Here is a 23,101-nt window from a genome sequence, read left to right on the forward strand (position 1 = left end):
CACTTAGCGAAAGGTAGTGGATACCGTGAGAGGGCCTCGTTCATGTTACTATGTGAAGCGACATAACAACCTGGGCGACTGTGACTCGGGTGGTAGGGCGGGTTGCTCCCAACGGTAGGCCAGCGTTTTTCACAAACTGGTGCATGAGTCTTCTGAGGGTGCCCTGTGGTATCTGGAAACAGGATGTTGTTTGGTTGAGGGGAGGGGCCTCTGTGGATCATCCCAGTTTGTGATCTAGTGAATCTGGAGGTCAGGTTGAACACCTTGTGCTGTTCTTGGGGGTGCCTGCTCTTGAATGAATGAATACCAGGTCCAAAAGTTTCGAGGCAGAACACTGAATTGTTATTTACTTCTCCTATCAGTGGTTTTAATGTTGTGGCTGATCGGTGCACTGCATTTCTCATGCAAATAACAATATAAGGTTTAGAGCTGAGAGATGTTTAAACATTTCATGTGAGAAAAATGAATAAATCATAATACAAGACACACAATATTTATAAAATATAAACATTAAAGACAATGAGAACGTTATTTTCTGTTTCTTTTCCATATGGGTGGGCACTGTACCAGACACATTGTTCTAACGGATGTGGTCATTTCTAAATGGCTTTAGTGTGTTGAGTGAGGAGAAATCATTTCCCGTTAGAGTTTACACGCTAAAATTCAAAAGTCCCGGAGTACAACTGGAAGGACACAACGAGTTTTTGACACATCGAGTCGAAAACAACGAGTACACCAGATCCTTTTAATTAATATAACAGCATTCCATGTATTCCCTCAACAAACTGTGTATTTGCTACCTGAAAAACACTAAATCTTTATTATTATTTATTTTTTCTGTTTAACAGTGCGTGTCCATAAACACCTTCTTAACATGAGTGTGCTGCCTTCACAATGTGAATATGCACTAGGCCTATAGAAAAAGAGTCTATCCATGACAAATGCATCTGTTTTCTGGATCCCTTATAGAAGTTCAATAGCATGCTATAGAGCAAACAAAAATAAATGGCATATTCCTTACTCTGAAGTAATAGTTTGACATTTTATCATACAGGTACAGTACAATGTCTAGGAAATATCTGTGAAAAAAGTATACAATCTTGTTTTTTTTTTTCTTTCATTCATGTGAATTATAAAAATAACTGTCTGTGTACACATATTCAAAATGTCCAGTGGTTTGCATAATAGTTTGATTGGATCAGCGACTCTGGTCCTCGTCACTATAGCCCTGTGAAAAATGAAAGACAAAAACATCAGTCTCCTAGAAACCAGAATCAGACACATTCAACCGCTAATAAGAATAATAACCGAGGCAATTACTATGAAACAGTCATTTAATATTTGAACATGTCATAGACAAACATGAGGTGGAAAATTGGGCCTGGTGGTTCCAATGACCATATTTCACAATGTGGGAGAGCTCTTGGAGAGCGGCGAGGTTTGAGTTTGGTTGCCGTGGCAATGCTCTGGTCTCTCTGATAGCCAAGCAGCAGCAGTCTGCTCTCAGATCTGACTCCAGGCTGGCACACTGACACTGGGAACTGTGGGCACCTCCGGAGCCACAAGAAGGAGAACCGCAGACGACCTCAAACCAGACAGACTTTCTCCTTCTCTCAAAATGTTGACGCTGTGAGTTGACGCTGTCTGCTGCGTGTAAACTCAGAGCCCGAGTGACTTAATGGAACTGGGCAACGGCGTTCCCGTTCTCCACACACAGGCGGCCTCCGCCAATCGCATTTCAGAGCCGCTGTGCCCTCCGTTTAGCCTGTGACGGTAATTGAATGGACCATAAATGAAGGTGGAGGCTTCTACAGTAAGTTATTTGGGTAACATGTTGCGGCTCTACGAATGAGGTCATTGACAGACACGGCGGCTCTGTCAGTTTGAGACGTGCTGCTTTTACAATAGCAGTGACCCAGATGGTACAACAATGTTATGAAGCCTCTCACTGTTCAGATTCTCACCTGAAAACACTGATCTCTTATTGGCATCTCGTGAACCACCTGTGAAAGTAAAGAATACCAAAATTAGATGACGGAGGACAGCGTAATGTCTTGCTAAGAATTACATGAAAAGAGGAATACTCTCGTACTGTAGCTTTATGATAAATGTAAAGCTACATTTGTTTAATACATAGTCTACCAGCACTTTTTATGCTTCAGTATTTGCATGGAATCAGCAAACATAATCGATTTAGAATAAAATTGTCTAATTGCAGACCCCAATGCCCAGTTTAGAAATATAAAAACAATAAAAGAAAATATAATATAAATCTAAATTAGAATGAACTGGAAACTACCAGTAAAAGCTCCACAGACCTACAGGAACCAAGATCTATAGGAACCCAAGGCACAGGGACCAGACCAACAGGAACCCAGAGCAACAGGAACCTAAATCTACAGGAACACAGACGTAAAGGAACTCAAATCCATAGTAACCCAGATCTACAGGAACCAAGACCTACAGAAACCTGAACTACAGGAACCAAGACCTACAGGAACCTGAGGTACAAAGACCAGACCTACAGGAACCCAGATGTACAGGAACCTAGAACTACAGGAACCCAGATGTACAGAAACCCAAATCTATATGAACCCAGACTTACAGGATATATAGGGAGCAGACCTACAGGAACTCAGATCTACAGGAACCAAAACCTACAGGAACCCATACCTACAAGTACCTAGACCTACAGGAACCCAGTCCTACAGGAACCAGGCCTACAGAAACCCAGATCTACAGGAACCCAAACCTACAGGAATCCAGATGTACAGAAACCTAGAACTACAGGAACCTCAGCTACAGGAACCAATACTTACAGGAACCAAGACCTACGGAAACCCAGATCTACAGGAACCCAGATGTACAGGAACCTAGAACTACAGGAACCCAGACCTACAGGAACCAGGCCTACAGAAACCCAGATCTACAGGAACCCAGATGTACAGGAACCTAGACCTACAGGAACCCAGATGTACAGGAACCTAGAACTACAGGAACCCAGATCTACAGGAACCCATACCTACAGGAACCCAGATGTACAGGAACCTAGACCTACAGGAACCCAGGTGTACAGGAACCTAGAACTACAGGAACCCAGATGTACAGGAACCCAGAACTACAGGAACACAGATGTACAGGAACCTAGAACTACAGGAACCCAGATCTACAGGAACCAGACATGTAGGAGCTGAAATCTTCAGAAACCAGACCTACAGGAGCCCAGTATAAATCTGAATATAAATATAAATATATACTGTGGAATGGACTATGGAACAGAGAATATGACTCGCGTATAAAATAACAGCAGCATGGTTACAATGTAAACTGCTGACGTGGTTCTGTGTGAGGCAGAGCGTTTCTAGGACTAATTTAGAGCGGCCACAGCTCTGGGGTAGAAACCGTTCCTCAGTCTGGCTGTGTGGGTGCAGATGGCTTTATAACGTCTGCCTGGTGACGTGCTGTTCGCTTTTCTGAGGGACTCGGTGGTGTGGATCTCCTCCAGCGTTTGCACTTAAATTCACAGGTTACTGCTTCATATTTAACTGACGGGTGTGAGAGTGGTATCAAACTTCTCATATAACTCTCAGACAGAAAGAAAATAAGTTAATCTGATTCTCTCTACTAAGGTTTTTTCCTAACATGTCCAACAACAGTTTATGTAATTATGAGTGATTTTTAGGGGATAAATAACACAAAGGGGCATTATAAATACAGAATCTTATAAGTAAATCTGGCCTTATGTGATGTACAGTACTGTGCAAACGTTTTAGGCAGGTGTGGAAAAATGTAACTAAGAATGCTTTCAAAAATTCAAGTGTTAATAATTTATTTTCATCAATTAACAAAATGCAGTGAAGGAACAGAAGAGAAGTCTAAATCAAATCAACTTCTTGGTGCTTTTGCACACAGTTTTTTGAAGGAACTCGGCTGGTAGGTTGTTCCAATGATCTTGGAGACCTAACCACAGATTTTCTGTGGATCCAGGCTTCTTCAAATCCTTCTGTCTCTTCATATAATCCCAGACACACTCCATGATGCTCTGTGGGGGCCATGCCATCACTTCCAGGACTTCTTGTTCTTCTTTACTCTGAAGATAGTTCTTAATGATCTTGGCCGTAGGTTTGGACTCTTTGTCCTGCTGCAGAATAAATTTGGGGCCAATCACCCTCCTCCCTGATGGTATCGCATAAGTATTTGCCTGTATTTCTCAGCATTGAGGACACCATCAATCTTGACTAAATCCACTACCCCATTTGCATAAATGCAGCCCCAATCTTCCAAGGAGCCTCCACCATGCTTCACTGTTGCCTGTAGACTCATATTATTGTACCACTCTCAAACTGCCTTCTGCTACAGACAAATATTTATAATTTTGACCCATCAGTCTAGATCACCTGCTGCCATTTTTCTGCACCTCAGTCCCTACGTTTTTGTGCATAGTTGAGTCTCTTGGCCTTGTTTCCATGTCCATGAGGGATGGATTTTTGGCTGCAACTCTTCCATGAAGGCCGCTTCTGGCCAGACTTCTCCAGACAGTAGATGGGTGAACCTGGGTCCCACTGGTTTCTGTCAGTTGTGAGCTGATGTCTCTGCTGGACATCTTCAGATTTCGAAGGGAAATAAGCCTGATGTGTTTTTCATCTGCTGCACTAAGTTTCCTTGGCCGACCACTGCGTCTACGATCCTCCAAAATCCCTGACTTTGTGCAAGTGTACCTGTAAGGATTGATGCTGGTTTGAAGGCAAAGGGCAGCAACACCAACTATTGATGTGACTTTTTCTTTAGTTCGTTCACTTTGAACAATCCTTACTTATATTTTTGAAAGCATTCTTAGTTTACAGCGCGCCTGCCTAAAACTTATGCACAGTGCTGCATATACCTCCTGGGATATATACCATACAATATCCTGATTTACTTCGACATCATGCATACCACACTGTGGACACAGAGTCTCGAGAACTGATGAAAAGGGGTCGACTTTCATCTCCGGTGTGGTTTGTGTGGTTGACGCATTGTGGAAGTTTACAGGATAACAGGAAATAGCAAAGGATTTCTAAGTTCAGACACATCTGTGATACTTGGAAGACAACATCACCGCGCTAATGATGTTGTGAACCTTGAACGTGGATAGGCATTTATTTCTGTTTATGCAAAGCAAGAGAGAAAGAATTCCGAAGAAATCCAGTTTTGATTTGACGGTGAAAAAATTAGGACTAGTAGCAGGCAGAGTAAGCAATAGAGGATAAACTTGACTGTTACTTAGTTCCTTTGTTTTTAGAGGATCATGTTTTATCTTTGGCACAAACTGAGCGGTCCACTGCCAGTAAGCCATTCAACTCTATTATTTAATAGATCCAAAAATGACCCCGGAAAACACAGGAAAATCTGATTAAGGGGGCAAAAGTGCTCTCTGAAAACAATTTTAATGTCTTACCCTGACTAATAGAATCACTCACACACACACAAACACCAGATTTGAGTGAACAGTCCTGTGGGCCTTCTCTCACGCCAGAGAGTGCTTTGTCACGTCTTGTGGCTGTTGGGTCTCTTTTTCTCTGTCAGTCTCCCGCTCCCCCTTGTCTGAGCCACGTCTAATTCAATATGTGGTTCATATCCTCTCTCAACATGCCATTACCACTGCCAGGGCTTAGAGCAGGCCCCCAGGGGCCATTAGGAAAATGTATCCATTTATTGTGCAAGATACACATTTGGCGAAGCAACAAGCCTCTGGAGGAACTTGTCAGAAGGGTTATATTTCCATGTGACAACCATTCGCCCGCTTGATCTTTTGTTTGAGCGGAATTCTAGTTTCATAACGTCAGGGGAAAGCCGTCGTTTCGAGTCCCACGTGTAATTAATTTTCAGTTTGAGTAGCTGGTGGTGATTCTTTGTTTACTGAGAAAACAGGGCGAAGCTAATTTGAGTTCAGCGAATTGAGAATTTATGGCGTATATTATTTTTGGACTCGTTCATAAATTAACTTAAGGGTTTGTATTTCAGGCGAAGCAATGACAGGATGTAAATGTGGCAGCGTTGCTCTGTCAGATCAGTTGTTGGTCCGTCTAATTTTCCAGTACACTGATCCAGAGAAATAAGCGTTGACGACCAATGGTAAAGGATTTGATGTGCGTGAATAAACTGTAATGTTTTGAATGGGAACATTCCCCGGAGGATTAATCACTCCCATTTAAAAAAGCTTCCAGTTTGTATCCAAAACGCATCACTGTAGTTGAGTGAGTTTATCATTATACACTCACCAGCCACTTTATTAGGTACACCTTGCTAGTAAAAGGTTGGACCCCCTTTCGCCTTCAGCACTGCCTTAATTCTTGGTGTCATACTTTCAACAAAGTGTTGGAAGCATTCCTCAGAGATTTTGGTCCACATTGACATGATAGCATCACACAGTTGCTGCAGATTTGTCGACTGCGCATCTATGATGTGAATCTCCCGTTCCACCACATCCCAAAGGTTCCTCTATTGGATTGAGATCTGGTGACTGTGGAGGCCGTTGGAGTACAGTGAACTCATCGTCATTTTTGAGATGATATGAGCTTTGTGACATGGTGCATTATCCTGCAAAACATTTATGAATAAATTATAAAACAAGTTTCACCTTCCAGGTAGCTTCTTCAATGCTAAAGAAACAGCTTCCTCTACCTACAGGTAGGTATCTGGTTGTTAACTGACCCTAGCGTGACGAACTGAAGAAGCAGCTAATCAGATGAGTGGCGAAACGTTGTCAAGGAAGTCTAACAAATTGCCCTGCTTGTTTTTTGGAGACACATGTGTCGTCTTGGTGCTAAAATGAACTACACAAGCAACAAATTATACGAACCCACTGATCCATATCTCAAAAGCTGAGGAACAGACTCTACAAACGTTTGAGTGGATTTTTATGGTCCAAAGAGCATCAGCTGTAATGTTTTCAGCGGGAACATTCATGTCTCCCCAGAGGACGAACCTCTCCCACTTAAAAAACACTTCAAAAGCTTTGAGTTTGTGGCTGTGTAATAAACATTGCACACAATATATCACGGTTTACAAAAGCTGTCACTTAATTCATTGTCATGAAATTTGTAGCACGTATTCACGCTTCCAAGCGGATTAACCCTTTTGGCCCTGAACACTCTATTACATTTCAAAGGCTCTGAATGGATGGATGGCAAAACTCTCCAAGCTATCTTGGCAATGTATACCTTAAAACGACTTGTTCTGCAGAAATATACATTATAATGTTTACACAAGTTAGTTCTTCATCCAGAACAGCTACAGCAGTAAATTCTTAGTCATGTCTCAGAGGGCCTGAGAAGTTTTGCCATGTGTTAACCAGTGTTAATACAGCATAAATGTGACAGTTTTTTAGGGGATCGCCGTGGATTGAGAACTACTTAGTTTCACTCTGGCGAGCCTCTGACTAATATCAAACCATACCGCCACATATATTTATTAGATTTATGGGGCTGAACATTCAAGGAGGTCTGATCTAATTCTGTCATGTTCAAAGCCAGAGTAACACGCTCGTGTCCCAGCCAGGCCATTACTACGGCTGGATTTACGACACCCGAGCAAGAACCGTTCATGTCTATCGACTGGATCTTCGTAGTAATATAACTCTTACATGGTGCCAGGACAGGAAACTTTACATGACAACACCCCCCCCCCCCCCCCCCCCCCCTCCCCTCAGCCCCACCGACACCCCCACCGCCACCACAGCCTCCTTTCAGAAGTCCTCCAGGATTTAACCCAGGGGTGAAATATGGAAATTTTCCTTCTGCTTCACTTCAGAATTTTACAAGAAATACTTCTCTATTGCCACTTTAACGCAGCAGTAATTCAATGTGGTAACCTCACTTCTTGCGGAGAAATAATAATAATAATAAAAAAAAGAAAGGTTGGGGAAGGTAAAAACATTAGAAGGGGCTGATTTGCGAGCTGTGGAACCGAACTGTGAGGATTTCTCTTGTGGCGGGAACCTGAAGCAACAGATGATAAACAGTCGCGAGAGATTAAAAAAAAGAAACAAAGGAGTGAAGGAAGGAAGGAAGGAAGGAAGAGCTAGGTAGGTCACTTACTCCTGTCCTGTTCCGGGGGCTCCAGGATGTCACTGTCTGTGTCACTGGGAATATGCCAAGGCTGCCTGATGGCCTGCAACTGCTGGTAAAACTCATCCTGAAATGGAAAAAAAATAGCACATAAAACACTCACAAATAAAGTTATATTCATGTAGTGAATTAATTGAAAACGCGCCTACAATACAATACATAATACATCTTCTCTTGTCTTGATCCTGTTTAGGGCCACATTAATACTAATAACATAATCCCAACATTCATGTAAAGGTTCAACAGTGGGTCCGAGACACTGTACCTGGGGAGCCAGAGCCGCCATCTTTTAACACTTGCGTGGAATAATTTGCTGCTAAAATCGAGAAACTAACATGACTTTTTGTCCCCAGCTGATTGTGGGTAAAACCAAGGACGGTGGCGGATGTTCTGAAGGATCAAACACACGCACACCAGTAAATATCCAGGGAATGGACATAAACATAGTGGACTCTTCTAAGTACTAGGGATGAGTGCCGATACTCGGTTGTGTACGTCACCTCACATGAAGCAGACTGAGCAACCTGCAACAAGTGCTCGAAGGAGATATTGCGCAAGAGAGTTAAAACGTGGAATTTGATTAAAGATTTGACGACACATAGCATTTTTTAAAAGAAAAGAACCGTCTTTCATAGCCTGAGAGACCCCACGACACTTTTTTATTATGATTAATACGACAGTTTGTTATGAATTTTATTTTATATTGGTGCCACGATTCTGATTTTGTCTGTTTTTTTCATGATCATGTTTTGCCCTCATTAGTTTCACCTGTGTCTCGTTATCCCTCTGCCCATGTTTTCATATACAGCTCTGCCTTTCCTTCGTGTCATTATTCTTGCTAATAGTTGTGATAATAGTTTTTCACACCAAATGTTATAGAAATCAAGAACATGTACTAAGAAATGATACAAAGACACTTATAGAGACATATCTCTTTCCAATTTAAGGTCAATTAGTGAGATTTTATAGTGATCTGCATATTTGAGTCGTATAACAGTGAGGTGAGTTGGGGGTTGTTGTTTTTATTTAAAAAGTTTTTTTAATAGTCAACAAACACATATAAAGTATCTGACACTTAAAACTTGCTGGGGTCCAATTGGCACCAATGATAAAAAGAAAATTGAAGGTAATTGGAGGGATAAAAAACCAACTCCCTGACAATTGGTTAATTTATGTCTTGGTCTTAGTTGTATTTATATCGTTTAAATTAATATTCTGTTCAACTTGCATGTTACAAAGTGCCTTAAAAATAAAAAGGCACTGGTTTTGGATAAAGTTTGTATGTTTTCCACCCTTTAAGCACCAGCATGTAGTATTGCCACCAATATCGGATAAAACCTTAAAGATACTCATGCCTAATAAGTTGGAGTGTTCACCTGATTAAAAACAGAATGGACTGGTCTGACCACATAAGGGCTCTTTATAAGAAAGACTCCACTTACTAAGGACATTTAAGTCCTTTGGGGTGCAGGGAGCACCACTTAGGTCCTTGTATGACTTCTATGTGGTGGCATCAGCTTTACTCTGCTGGAGGAGGATGATAATGCTGTGACACTGTAAACCAAGCCTGCAGGGCACATTCAAGGCTCCAATGAGACAACCCTCACACGTACTCCACTCTGAGACCTCTTTCTTTATAAGTTTCTAAGAATTCGAAGAAAAATCTCAGCTGTCCAACATACAGTCTATGTATACTAGCACACATGAGTAAATAACAACAAGAAAACCACAGACTATTTTCCTTCTTTTTTTTATTCGTCTAGTATTAAAGAGGTTAAGGCCTCCCTCACTTTCTCACTTTGAGGCCTCAGCCTTTTCCACACACGACCAGCAGAGTGGGTGCTCCAGTGTTTTGGTTAATGTCACTAGGTGTCAAATGGCGTAACTGTCAAAGAGTATACAAAGGGACTGTAAAATTCCTGCCCAGCATTAATAAAGCCTTCAAAAAAAAAAAAAAAGGCTCATATTTAACGGCTCTGCTGTTAAGTAGATCATGAAAGGAATATAAGAAAGAAATCCTACTGAACGTTCCCCTTTTATGCCAGACTCGTTTTTCCACAGTGAAATGACATCCTACTGTACAGACCTCCATGACTCGGCACTAAACCCCCCACGAAGAGTGTGTGTGTGTGTGTGTGTTTGTTAGAACCAGGCACATGTGTGATATAGTGTGCTCTATTACTTTTTACTCATAATCTTCCTGTGTGAAGGCTCTCATGTTCTACAGCCGGCTTTATATCTTTTGGAGACATAGCACACAGGTCCCTGACCCACATTTTATGATAGTTTTATCCCGTGTTTTACACAGTGCGGGCATACTTGATCTATTTCATTGCTAGATAAATCTCAAATGTAAAATACAATATGTAAAAAGTGATGCTAGATCATAGGCATCGGGAGATATGGTTCCCATTAAAGAATCTTTTTCTCATTTGCTTTCTTTCCAAATGTTGGATGAGAAGATCCATTCCATTCTACTGACTGCACTTTAAACTTGGAGCCACAGCGAGGAGCTTTGCTTCGCACAAAGACAAGAAACCTTTAGACTGGCTGCGTCTAAAGGTAAAAATAATATACAAAGACTTAACAATCTGCCGGTGCTAAGTGCAGGACTTGTTGTTGAGCGCCTTTCCCAAGTGGAGTTTTGCCTCGGCCGACTCCAAGAAAGTCAAAAACAATCCCGCTCGTGACACCGTGTATATTCACAAAACGTCATTTTAATACTTCACAGACTTCAAACACTGGGAAATGTGTTAACTGGTCTTAAGATGTGCTGGAAGGCAGATTTTGTCATCCTTGGACAGGGCTAATGGTGCGTTCCATTTGTACTCAGAAGTCCGAATTTCCGACTACTGAGTTGGAATTTTCAACTGGAACGCAACTGACCGCAGCGTGTGTAAACAGTAGTTAGAAGTTCCAGTAATACTCAGTTTATTAGCATTTTGTTATATTAAATCTGTCGTACAGACCGACTAGAACGACTAAAAACAACGGCTAAAAACAACAGCCTGGTAAAACCAAAACAGTGCGAAACCATCTTACATTTACATTAAACAATTAAAACTTTTGAATATTTTTATAAATTTCTGCCTCGTGTGGTCTTGTAGATTTCATCACTGTAAATAATTCTAGTAAAAACCCGATGAGTTGGTCCAAGTTATCTTCGATTTACAATTTGTGGACCTTAAATAGCCTAAAATTTTTCACTCTGCACTCAAAAAACGTGATTATTGAACACGCCAAGAGCTTTCATGGACACGGCCATCTTGTTTTCCGACTTCTGTAACTGGAACGCCGATAACTCAGGTGTGACGTCATTCCCAGTGAATGGAACGCACCATTAGTTGCACTTTCTTCCTGTTTCCAGGCGTTATGCTAAGCTAAGCTAACTGGCGATAGCTTTGTTCTTAACTGAGAGGTTTGAGGGTGGTATTAAGTCCCCCATCGAAAACATTGGCAAAAAAATAAATGAATGAGTATTCTCCAAAATGGTAAACCTTTTCAGTCGTTAAACTGACCCCCTTCACCAAATGGGAATTTTTTTTTGGGTAAAGTGATAAAGCCCTTAAAGGTGGAAATAAGACTTTATAAAAGAGGATGCCTCTACAATGCAACACAGTCTACTCCTCAGTGTCTTACCTCAGACAGGTAGGCCCGTAGGCTGGCACCAAGGCTGTCGGTAGTGCTCAGTCCTGGAGGGGTGAGCAGCGGTCTGGGATGCATTGGCTGACTCGTGGGGGTCACAGGGCGGCTCCGCGACCTCCTGAAGGTCACCTCTTTATGAGGTCCGGAGTTAAAGCTGGAGCGTGTCAGTAAACTATTCGGGGTTATGGGCCTGCTGGGTGTCCTGGGCGTTTGAGTCCTGCTCCCGGGGTTGCTGGGAGACTGAGTCCGACCCATGACCAGAGTGGTGGGCTTGGGGCTAAGCAAGGGGAGGCCCACGCCGCAGGGCTTCCCCGAGAGGCTGCCGGCTGGAGACTGGGGCCTGGAGGCGAGGCTGGGGAGGGGAAGCGTGTCAGGTAGCGTCCTGTGGAGCAGAGGGGTGTGGAGTAGGCTACTGTGCGGACTGTTGGAGCTCCGACTCGTCATCTTCCCCACTTCTGCCAGCTTGGCCAGATCCTTTTCGACCTCTGGAGAAAATAAAGGAGACGATTCGAGTCAAGTCAAGGAGCTGGTGCAGTTAAATTTCACACATTTAAAGGAGAGCACTCCAAAGTGTTGTATGTACTTGCATGCCTGTAAACAGGCTTTAAGAGTCCGACATATGGCCGGGCTTCGTTCTGATTATTATTTAGAGGCCGTGTTATGATGAGGTTAGTGTACATCCTCAGAGACTGATGATTCACAAACTTTACCGAGCATTAAAGTGGGCGAGACTGCTTGGTTTAATCCTCCTTCTGGGCAATGATGACAATATTTATAGACCCTATAAACTGTGGTAAATCCAGTTTCCTCTCGGTCACAGGTTGATAGAGTACAGCGTGGTAATATATTTTCCCCGTTTGTGACGAAAACACATTTGTTTGCCTCTCTGGTAGCCTCGAAAACAGCGCTGTTTGCAAAAAGACGTGACACTGCCAACTCCTGTGATCAACATCTGGGTCATTTTTTCCGTGTTTTATACTTTTGTTCCGCAATCTTGGCAGCGTCTATTCAACAAACCAGTCTGGGAGTTATCATTTGAGAGGCATAATTTCTGGAATGACTCACCAGAGGGGAGTATGTCTGGAGGACTGTATATATGTGATGTTTCACAAATAACAAAAGCAAGCATGACAAGTATTTCACAAACACGGACTTCCTTGTTTTTTGAGCAAATGGTGTTTTGCTTTTATGCAAACAACATATTTCCATGCAAAAAAAAACAATAAGAAACACATGACTCCGCTCACCGACAAATATCCAATTAGTATGCAAATGTGAATTCAGTTTTGGGTCATTCGCTTTGAGAGACTCAGCTTGTTGAAAATGTATTCCAGATGGGTTTCTGTTACATCCCTCTGGGATTAGATGCATTTAATTCTCGTAATTAGATTGTTGTTTCTGTGCTTAAGCAACTCCGACTGTATAGAAGTCAACTGTCAGATGGGAGGGAGATGCAACGCAGGGCCCCCGCCGCTTTCGGAGCGTTTCTGATGCCGCTCGATAACCTGCATCTGTACTGCATGACACGGTGCCTGTGTTGCTTTAACCCTAACACATACGACACATGAGATATGTCTGAATAAGGAGAGAAAATCGGAGGTGCAAACCTACAACTTGGCCTTCGCTGTTTGTTTTTGAGAAAAAGCTGATCGCTAAGTAACTCTGCAGGGCACAACATGACGTCAGCTTTTGCGAATAGAGTTTATAGAAGTACTGCTAGTGACCAGAAGACCCGTAGACCACTGGAGGGTAGTGAACAAACACTAAGTGACGTTGCACATATTATGATTTCCCGGTTGTAAACCCACCCACACCGTGTCCGCTATGACTGGTGTTATTATTATATCGCACTATAAACAGGATATGTTCATTAGCAATCTGTTTCCTCGAAGCTGAACTGAGATTCGTATCAAGTTATTTACCAGAATAATTATAAACACCATGTGTCCATGTTGTTAAAATCTTTCCTCCCTCCGTAATGGCAGCTGCGCTCTTTATCGTAAACCGGTAGCTTCCCCTGACTTTTCCGAAATTAAAAGAGTAGCCTATCAGGAGCAGTTTCAATTGGAAATCCTTGAAACACTACGAAGAGTTAACGTCTCGCAGACGCTGATACATAACGACAGCTCCCGAAGATCAAACACGCAACATCAAAATCCATGTGGTATGATGAGTTTTCATCCAAAAGTTGAGTCAAAAGAACAGCGGGAGGAAAAAAAAAAAAAAAGAGGGAGAAATGGAGACTGAGGAACCCGGAGAGAAGGAGACAGAAAGAAATAGGAACAGATCTAATCAATTAAAGCCTTTGATCAACAAGCAGTTGCACGTGGTGAGAGCATACACGGCCACATCACGCTATATAACCATCCAGAACTTGTGCAATCTTTATTGGGTCCCTCCTTTGAAAATAAACATGTGCAGTAATGACATATCATTTGTCTGCAGGCTTACAACTTTGCAATATGCTGCTTGCCTGAATAAATTAAAATAGCACACGCTGTCCCTGAAGGGATGAACGTAGAAATGAATATGATTAGGGAAGAAAGAAACACACACACACAGTGTAACTAAGAAGCCTCAGTACTTCTACTTAAAAGGTGGCACTGACAGATTCTCATTCACTTTGGAGAAATATTTCTGGCTGTAAATTAATTTTTTTTTTCTTTACGTGAGCCAAAGTCCTTAACTAATGATGGATTCAGCAGTTTAGGAGGTTTCGTGAAATGGAAAACCTGCAGTTCCTCAAACGACCACTTGACTCCAAACATGAGTCAAACCCATCGACTGTATAAGGTCAAAGCATAGACTGTGAATAAAGATGGACAGCTTCTCAAAAGCGAAGCCAAAGTTAAAGTCAGGGTATGTAAAATACCTTCTTGTTTATAGCCACAGTTCCACTCCCTCCTCCTCCTCCTCCTCCTCCTCCTCCTCCTCCTCCTCCCTGTGAACGCACTTAAACCCAGACTCTTTTTCAACGTCTCCAGTCGCTGTAACGTGCATAAAATGTACGGCATGGAGAAGTCCGCCATTGAGTCGTCACTAGCGATGGGACGACAATGACGAATGACTTATGCCGTCTTTTGTATCTCCAGTAAAGTAGTGTCAGTTTGCCCAATGCAAGGAAGTGGAGTCACATTGTTCATATTTATATACAGTCTGTGGTCAAACTCTTTACAACACAAATTAAAACACATTTACAGCCTAAACGCTTTTAGTCTCTTTAGCTTCTATTCCCATTAATGAAAACTGTTTGGTGTGGCTACTTTGAGTGAGCGGTGACCGCCTCTTTGACCTTTTTTTGTGTCAGCCTGGAGTTATGAACGGGATTAAGATCGTGCCATGATTCAAAACAACACATTATGAAACTCATTGGTGAAAGGTTCACATCCAAAATCAAATGTTTTTAAAGCCTGTGTAATATTTAAAAGTCTGCAAAATAAAATCAAGTCAGCTGCGAGACTCTTTCTGCAGGGCCCCTCCAACACATTTTCAGATTTCTCGCTCCGTTCTCCAAGTGTTTCTTTTTCTTTTCACATATAAAACAATGGTGAAAACTGCTTCTCATATGCTTGTAAAAAAAAAAAAAAAAAAGAAAGAAACACTGAAACTTGAATTTTGAAAAGGTGAAACTTTAAATTGGAACAAAAACTTTAGAAACCCCAACGGGTGACGTCACAGAGGAGTTGTCCATCTTTAAACACAGTTATCAACATGTTGTACGAGCAATAACAAAGACATCTTTGAAGCAAATACTTAAGGGAAACTGGACTATGCTTGAGTAGTTGTTTATATGCATGGCTAGACTGATCAGCCACAACATTAAAACCCCTGACAGGTGAAGTAACTATCATTGAGTATCTTGTGACAATTCAATGCTCTGTTGGGAAAACTTTACACCTGGATCAGATACCCCCAGCCCACAGCAATGACACTCCTTGATGGCAGCAGCCATCCCCAACAGGATGCAGCCTGGCCTCCAAATTCTCTAAATGCCAAACTGATCCAGTATCTGTGGGATGGACTGGAACAAGCCTGGTTCACGGAGGCAACTTAACCTCAACGCATAGCACCCAAAGGTCCCCCACTAACAACACAGGACACCCTCAGAGGGCCCATGTCTATTCTCGGATGAGCCACAACATTAAGAAGATGGTTATAATGTTATGCCTGATTGGTGTATATGTATATGTGCATGTAAGATATAAGATATAACATAATATGAGCATCTAATAAAGACTTAAAAGAGTTCAATCAGTCCTCACCCTTTACATTCAGTAAACCAGCATCAAAAAAAACGCTCAAAACCAATGCAACCAGAACCATCTGGGGAGAAAGTTAACATATTGTCAACGTAATTGCTTCATTTCAAAAAAACAACAACATGCTGTTTGGTTTTGTAGGTGACTAACGCGTTTCGAGCAGCTGAGCCAGGACAACCGCTCCAGCCGGGCTGACAGAAACAGGTTCACTCGGCGTGGGACTAACGTGACTCAAATAACTCTGGTATGTGGCGGCATGTACGAGGTCTTAACACACTGCGACGCTGTCAAACAGAGTGGGAGGACATGAATAAACAAACAAGTGCGCGACACATGACGGCAAATGGCTCGGTTCCCTCTGGCCTCCACCCCAGGCTTTCATGTGATTCATATCCAATACGCACTTGATCTTCACGACGACAACAAAAGCAGCCTCTGAGTCACCGAGACGTCGCATATATCAAAGATGAGCCTTCTTAGAGTGTACGGTGGGAATAATCATTGCCAAACTGCCGCACAGTTTTGTCAGACAAGATCTGTCTCCGGGACAGCCGCACTGCGACCGGCTCCAAATGGCTCCGCGGAGCCGGCGAGGGGGGCACCGACTGTCGACACCGGGGCTGAGATCAATTTCCCGGCATGTGGAAATTATTTTAATTAATTTCTCCATTTAGTCTTGACACATTTTTAGAAGGAAGCTTAGCTTTTAATTAAGCAAGAAATCCTTTGGCCAAAAGCTGCACATTCTTTGGCCTCGCTCCCCCCCCCCCTCCCATTCTCATGGTGCTGCATAAACCCCTTTCAATTTCACAATTGTGTGTGTGTGTGTGTGTGTGCGCACGTATGTTTTCCATTCATTTACCAATACAATTAATCATCACACACACACACACACACACACAAAGACAGACTCACGCAAAGTCCCGGCGCATACATACATACCCCCACAAAAAACACACCCACGTTACACAGAACTGCCTACCAGCGAGCTGTTTGCCCATGTTCTCCAGCTCTTTGGAAAAGAGGGAGTCGCCCAGTAGCAGCCCCGTCTGCCCGACAGAGCTCCCACCTCTCACAGCCTTCAGATCAGCCTCCCAGACAGCCTGACGCTAGTTAGCAAAGAGAACAGAAACAGAGAGAGAATGTCACATTAGAAGAAAGACCCCCTCAATTAACTCTTTATATAAATTTCAGCTATTGCTGGAAATATCTGAGCCATATCTGTTGGAAAAAAAAAAAAGAAAAAAAAAAGAGCCAATTATTATTTTATGGGCTTTAGAAAAACACAAGAAACCACAGCAAGTGTAGATGAAAGCGTACAGCACGGAGTGCAGTCTGTTAAGCGAATGTGGGGCTGTAGACAGTCAGTAGTGGTTCAGGGCATTTTTGTATAATTGTCAGTAAATCCATAGGATCTTGCAGACACGCTGCCATGCAGCAGCAAATCTTGCATTGGCCTTTAAGTAACAATAAATCACCCGTTTTTTTGTTTTTTTTTGTACAGTCCCCTGAGCGCACACGATATTTACGAAAATAAAGACGATCACATTCCAAATTGCACGAAAGACAAAACAACGTGTCTAAAAAAGCAGATTGGATCACTTATACAATCTGTTTTGCTGCTACTATTCCTGGCCAAGTGTATGATTTGGAAAGGGACTTGTTAGACAGGCTGAGCTTTGCCAATTTTCGTAATGGCAGCCGGCCTAATCCTCCCATTTATTCCTTTGATAGGACACAAGTGGCCAGATGATCTGTTAAGCCAGTGGACCAAGTGCCCGCAAGCTCCGAGCACAGGTGAGAAATAAAATCTGTCAGCCTTAATTCAGCCTCCTGTTAGTTCGGTTTGCACAAGATAAGTTATGATACCTCCGTTGCCAGCGCTTACATCATTTGATGAGCTAAGCACTTAAAGAGAGACGGAGCTGACTTCACAAAGCTCTGACACAGACTATGGTTCTGGGACATCTGGTGATATATATATATATATATATACGTAAAGAGAAGTCTTCCAACAATATTTAAAGACAATTCTGGGATATACAGTGTGCAGCCAAACTGATTCATCTCCCGTGCAATATATAAAAGTATTACATTATTTAGTATTATATCATCTTATACCCTATAAGTGTAGGGTGTTTCATTTTACGGGTATGCACAAGTTTATAGCAGAAATAAACCAGGTACGAAATACTATTTTTGATCTCTACAGCTGACTTCTACATTCATGGCAGCTACAATATATGAGGGGTGAGCTAATTTATAGAGGTCATTCATTAAAATTATGCATTAATAAGGGCTTGGACGCATCGAGTGACAGTTGCGTGCGCTCGCTTGTTGCTAGCTGCTTCTACTCGACTCCAACTCTACCTCTTTGCTGATTTTTGACCTTTCCAGGAATTAGGAGACGTCGAGACACGATGCCAAAATGGCGGCTTCAAATCAATGGTAAACTCTCAGCTGTCTGCGTATGTTGTTGTTTGTGTTGTTTCGTTACAAATGCAACGTGGCAGCTTTTAGGTAGGACACTGTCTGAAAGTGAGGAGGTGTTGGAACAGCAGGGCCACCAATGACAACTACAGTAAGTGCATAAAGGACAAACTTTATGGCCAACGTCCAAGTAAAAAAGCGTCACCAAAATGCCGAGATTTGATTTGCCAGAAAACAGAGAGAGAGAAGTGAAAAAAAAAGCCTGGTGTAGCTACTGGCAGCACATTCTTCAGTTGGAGAAAACCAAAATAAATGTGTTTGGGTTAGATTGGGTCCAGCATGTTTGGCATCGACCTGGCTGTGAGCAGCGCAGTGACTACATTAAACATGAAGGTATGAGTGTGCTGATATGGAGCTGCATGAGGGCAACGTGTGGAGGAGATAAGACACTACGGATGCAAGTCTGTACACCTCAAATCCTGAATGAAAAGATGACTCTCTGCCTCAAGAAGCTCGACAAGACATGACAATAAGCTCAAACACACGGGCACCAACAACCAATGGTAACGGTAAATGATCTTGTTTTTGCATAGCACTTTCAGGAGCATCTGAGGGTTAAGTGTCTTGCTTAACACTAAGGCCACGTTCACACGTGGCAAAACGACCTTTTTTTCAACGGTTTTCCTTGGCGTAGTGTTGAGAATTTCTCCATAAACGTGGATCCACTGCAAAATCGCATCTAGTTGTAGAAAGACTGTAGTACATATCCCCGGCCTATGTGTGGTGCTGTTTCTGGTACAGAACTCAGCCAAAAAAAAGAAGAAGAAGAGGCGGAGCATGTGCATCAATCTTGCATGCTGTATACAAACATATACAGCCTGGATTACAGCTTTCAATCCTTTGTAACTCATCGTAGTGGTGTAGCAACAGTATATGTTGGCCTAGCCACCCAACAAGGGTCAATATCTGTCCACAGTGGTACTGCAGGGGGGTCGCAAAATCTTCAGTTGATTACATGTTTTTATATCTAAAAAATTTCCACCCAAAATCTCCGCCCACAAATTTACATTTCTTCAAAAACACGTTAACATGAATCCAACATATTGTAGATGTTATCTATCATTCAGTCCTTCCTGTACACAGTAGGCCCCGCCCCTATCGCTACTGAGCCAATCACAAGGCCGCATTTTACACACTGACTCTGTCAGGTTTTCCGCAATTTGCTGAGATCCTATTCATTCCCCTGGTGAAATTCAGAAGAACGCTGCAATAGTAGCAGAACAGAAGCTAACGGTGCAGCTTGCTCCCATCAGGCAACTACTGAGGTCAAAATGACTGACTGATTCACTGACCCTACATATTTGAATAGCTTAATATTGAGTGTCCCTACCTAATCTCTCCATCAGTTTAAGGGTCCATGGCCTGAAAAACGTTGCTGTAGTCCACCATCGATGTTGCTAATGCTATGAGATGTCGTGGGTCCCAGGTCACCCTGGGACCTGGATTAAATAAAGGTGCGGTACCAGCCACAGAAAGCTCCGGATCCGTCATGCACAGCCAGCAGAAACGTGCAAGACTCAAAAACTCACCCAAAAATTGGATTTGTGTGAATGTGGCCTAACCCTCTGGTTCTGGCTCTACCTACTGAGCCACAGCCATACAACCTTAAAGCACCTGGTATTCCCAGACGGACTCCCATCCGAGTGCTAACAGAGCCCGACCCTGCTTAGATTGGGTGGTATGCCCGTAAGCAAGAAGAAAACTATGGCCTCTGAGCACCAAAACAAAACTCCTCCAGCAAAATGTTAGAGAAAGGAATAACCTGTGAAGAATGTAAAAGATACCCTTCAAAACTAAAGGCCTAAATCTGATTTTACATGACATTAAACCCCATGCGCTTTGTTGTAGCATAAAATAATTATTTATTTTACGTTGTCGTGAAAGCCATAGAGTTGTACTCAGTTTTGTTTAATCCTGTCTGACAAGTCTAGTCTGGGATAGTGAAAAACAAGTCACTCCCCTCTGACAAATGACAGAATATGATTCTCGGGGGCTATGGCACTGATCTTCATGCTCGTCAGTTACATGAGGCGTTCTGTGGCAGGAGAACCACAACGCCACAAGCCAATCCTTAATTACAGCCCTCATAAAGTAGCATGGCGGGCTGAACATTACAACCGAATCCCCTCCCCAGCTTTATTTCTTTCTCTTTGGTGGTATCTCCGCAAATCCAACAGCATGACATCATGCAGTCCCCCCCCCTCTTGCTCTGGGTCTTCTCAGCTCTGGCAAACAAGGCCACCAACGGATATTCTTCAAATTTCATAAACAGATTTTTATACTATATTCAATAGACCCTGAGTCATTAACATTTTTAAGCTGCGGCAGCAACATTTCCTAAAGGAATCCAGATTTCACATTGATTAAATCAAAGGTTAGATTCATCGTGGTGCCTTGAAAGACATTCTTGCTTCATAAGAGCAGATGATATACTGTGCGTATATTTACCATTACCAGCAATGCCCACATGATAACATCTGCACTGTGCTCTGAAGTTCCTCTGTCCACTATAATCAGGACCATGTATCCTGGAGGCTGAACGCCACGGCTGGTGGTTCTGCACAGTCACCGAGACCGTGCAAACGAACAGGATCTACTAGGTCTGACATTACTTTTAAAATCCCTCATTGAGTTTGGAAGACGTCCATTTATGAAACAATATGTGTAAAACGAAAACTATAAATGGACTCAGGAACAATGAGTGACATGAGAACTTTCTTTTGCCCCCTTTGCTTTGATGCTTCATCCGTCAATCTACACAGAGACAAGGAAGGTTCTTTCATCTGCTATGATATCGCAATGACTTATGAGTATATTAATGTTAGCGACGCAGAACCCAACCCTCCGGCTATAAGAGGAGGGGGGCGGGGTAAAGCCCCTCTGGTGATGCTTCTGCCCAACTTTACAAACACGGATCTCGTTTCTCGGGAAAATTGATTCCACGTTTGGGAGCAGACAAGACAGAGAAACAGAGAGAGGATGGAAGTCTAGAGTTAAATATTTTATAGCCTGCATGTGTGCAGCTATACGTGTGTGGTCAGCGGTAATAATCGCCCACGATCTGGGGTCTGGTCCAACGTGGCCCTCCACACAACAAGGGCCGCTGTGTGCACGCAGTCACAGACCTCAGACATGGTTGGGCTGAGTTGGCGGTTTGAGTGTACTGCTGGTTTTGCAAAACACAATTGATGGAGTCTTGTTGTGGTCAGGCCAGGGGTGCACAGGGACCGATGCACACACTAAAACACACAACACACACAACAGCAGCACACTCGCTAACACGTAGGTGAGCCGCATATGTGATTCCTGCATTATTTAAGGCTGCTAATTGTGTTTTTATGTTTGTTTTTTCCTCTTATTTGGGCTTGAACGGAACGATACAAATTAACTGGGCCAGACAAAAGTGCCCTGGCTTCAATTCCAAAAACATCTGAAATGTGAAAATCTGATTGAAAGCCAGTGCTATTTAGAACGAATCAAGACGGGTTGATGTCTCAGTGAAGAAGAAAAACAATCCTTAAAATACTGGGAAATAGAGTTTGTCAGCATACGGATCTCATTGTGTGAGATAGAGAACTCCTCAAACACTGTAGCAATGGATTATTTTTTACTCTAAACAAACAGATTTTCACTGATTATCAACTGTTCAACATCGTGACATATTCCTGGGCTGCACGATCGAGACAATAGAAAGGCAGAAAAACTACAAATGTCACACTCAAATCCCCAAATGGACTGAATAAACGAACTAAACACAACTGGAAGAAATGCGAAACGGTGTTTTGCTGTTGCGGTTCGACCCCGGCGGCGTAGCTATGGGAGGATATGGCATGAGAGAGGTAACACTTTTAATGAATTCCTGTTGTTTTGGCTCACAGCAGAATCACCTAATGGATTTTATGGACTTGTATACAGGGCTCAGAGGCTCACCGGCCCAACCACAGCCAAGAGCAAACAGGATATTGACAATAACACAGTTAGACTTTTATTCAAGCATTCCAAAGACAGGTTACGTGACATACTCGCCCTCAGCCGTAGAAAAAAAAAAGAAGAAATGAAAAGCCTAACAGAGAAATCAAAGTGTGAGTAGATGTTAAGTTAACAAGTGTTGAATTGCAGTTAGTCTGGAATTATAATCTGGACCATAAACGCAGGTGAAGTAGCTCCACGCGTCTGCAGAAACAATCCCTATTATGTAGTTTTTTTTAGCAGAAATCTGAAATGTGTAATAATATAAATGGTTAATTTGATCTTTTACAAACTTTTTAATGAGAAAATCAGACTCTGCAATGTAACTATTTGTTTCTATAGTAATTTTCCAAAGCTGTTTCCATTAATAACGTGCACTACAGAAGCTCAAGACGATTCTGATGAAAGAGATTTTTTTTCCCCCCAAAGATGTTGTTTCACTGGATAGTCTGATATTAACAGTCAAATTTCAGTCTGTGTTAACCTGTATATAATTGTAAACTACAAATAAATACTGTGCAACTTGACAAATGATTTCAAAAAACTCAGAACAACAGTAATTAGCTTGATTGAATATGTATCTTATTAAAGGTACTAAGATGATGGTGTCAGTGTACACTCTTATTTAAT

At 42.4% G+C, this 23,101-nt stretch overlaps 1 protein-coding gene across 1 annotated transcript in view; it reads right to left on the reverse strand.

Annotated features, from left to right (window-relative positions):
* Window positions 1–731: 731 nt before the first annotated feature.
* c18h8orf34 (chromosome 18 C8orf34 homolog) overlaps window positions 732–23,101 on the reverse strand; it is a 70,859-nt gene continuing 48,489 nt past the window's right edge. The window contains exons 11-15 of the mRNA XM_047567876.1: window positions 16,995–17,121; window positions 11,748–12,238; window positions 8,079–8,175; window positions 1,965–2,003; window positions 732–1,228 (exon numbers count right to left, since the gene is read on the reverse strand). Coding sequence (XP_047423832.1) covers window positions 1,221–1,228; window positions 1,965–2,003; window positions 8,079–8,175; window positions 11,748–12,238; window positions 16,995–17,121 — 762 coding nt within the window. The 3' untranslated portion in view covers window positions 732–1,220. The remainder of the gene's footprint in view (window positions 1,229–1,964; window positions 2,004–8,078; window positions 8,176–11,747; window positions 12,239–16,994; window positions 17,122–23,101) is intronic.

This window comes from Mugil cephalus, chromosome 18 (genome assembly GCF_022458985.1).
Source record: "Mugil cephalus isolate CIBA_MC_2020 chromosome 18, CIBA_Mcephalus_1.1, whole genome shotgun sequence".
NCBI classification, from domain to species: domain Eukaryota; kingdom Metazoa; phylum Chordata; class Actinopteri; order Mugiliformes; family Mugilidae; genus Mugil; species Mugil cephalus.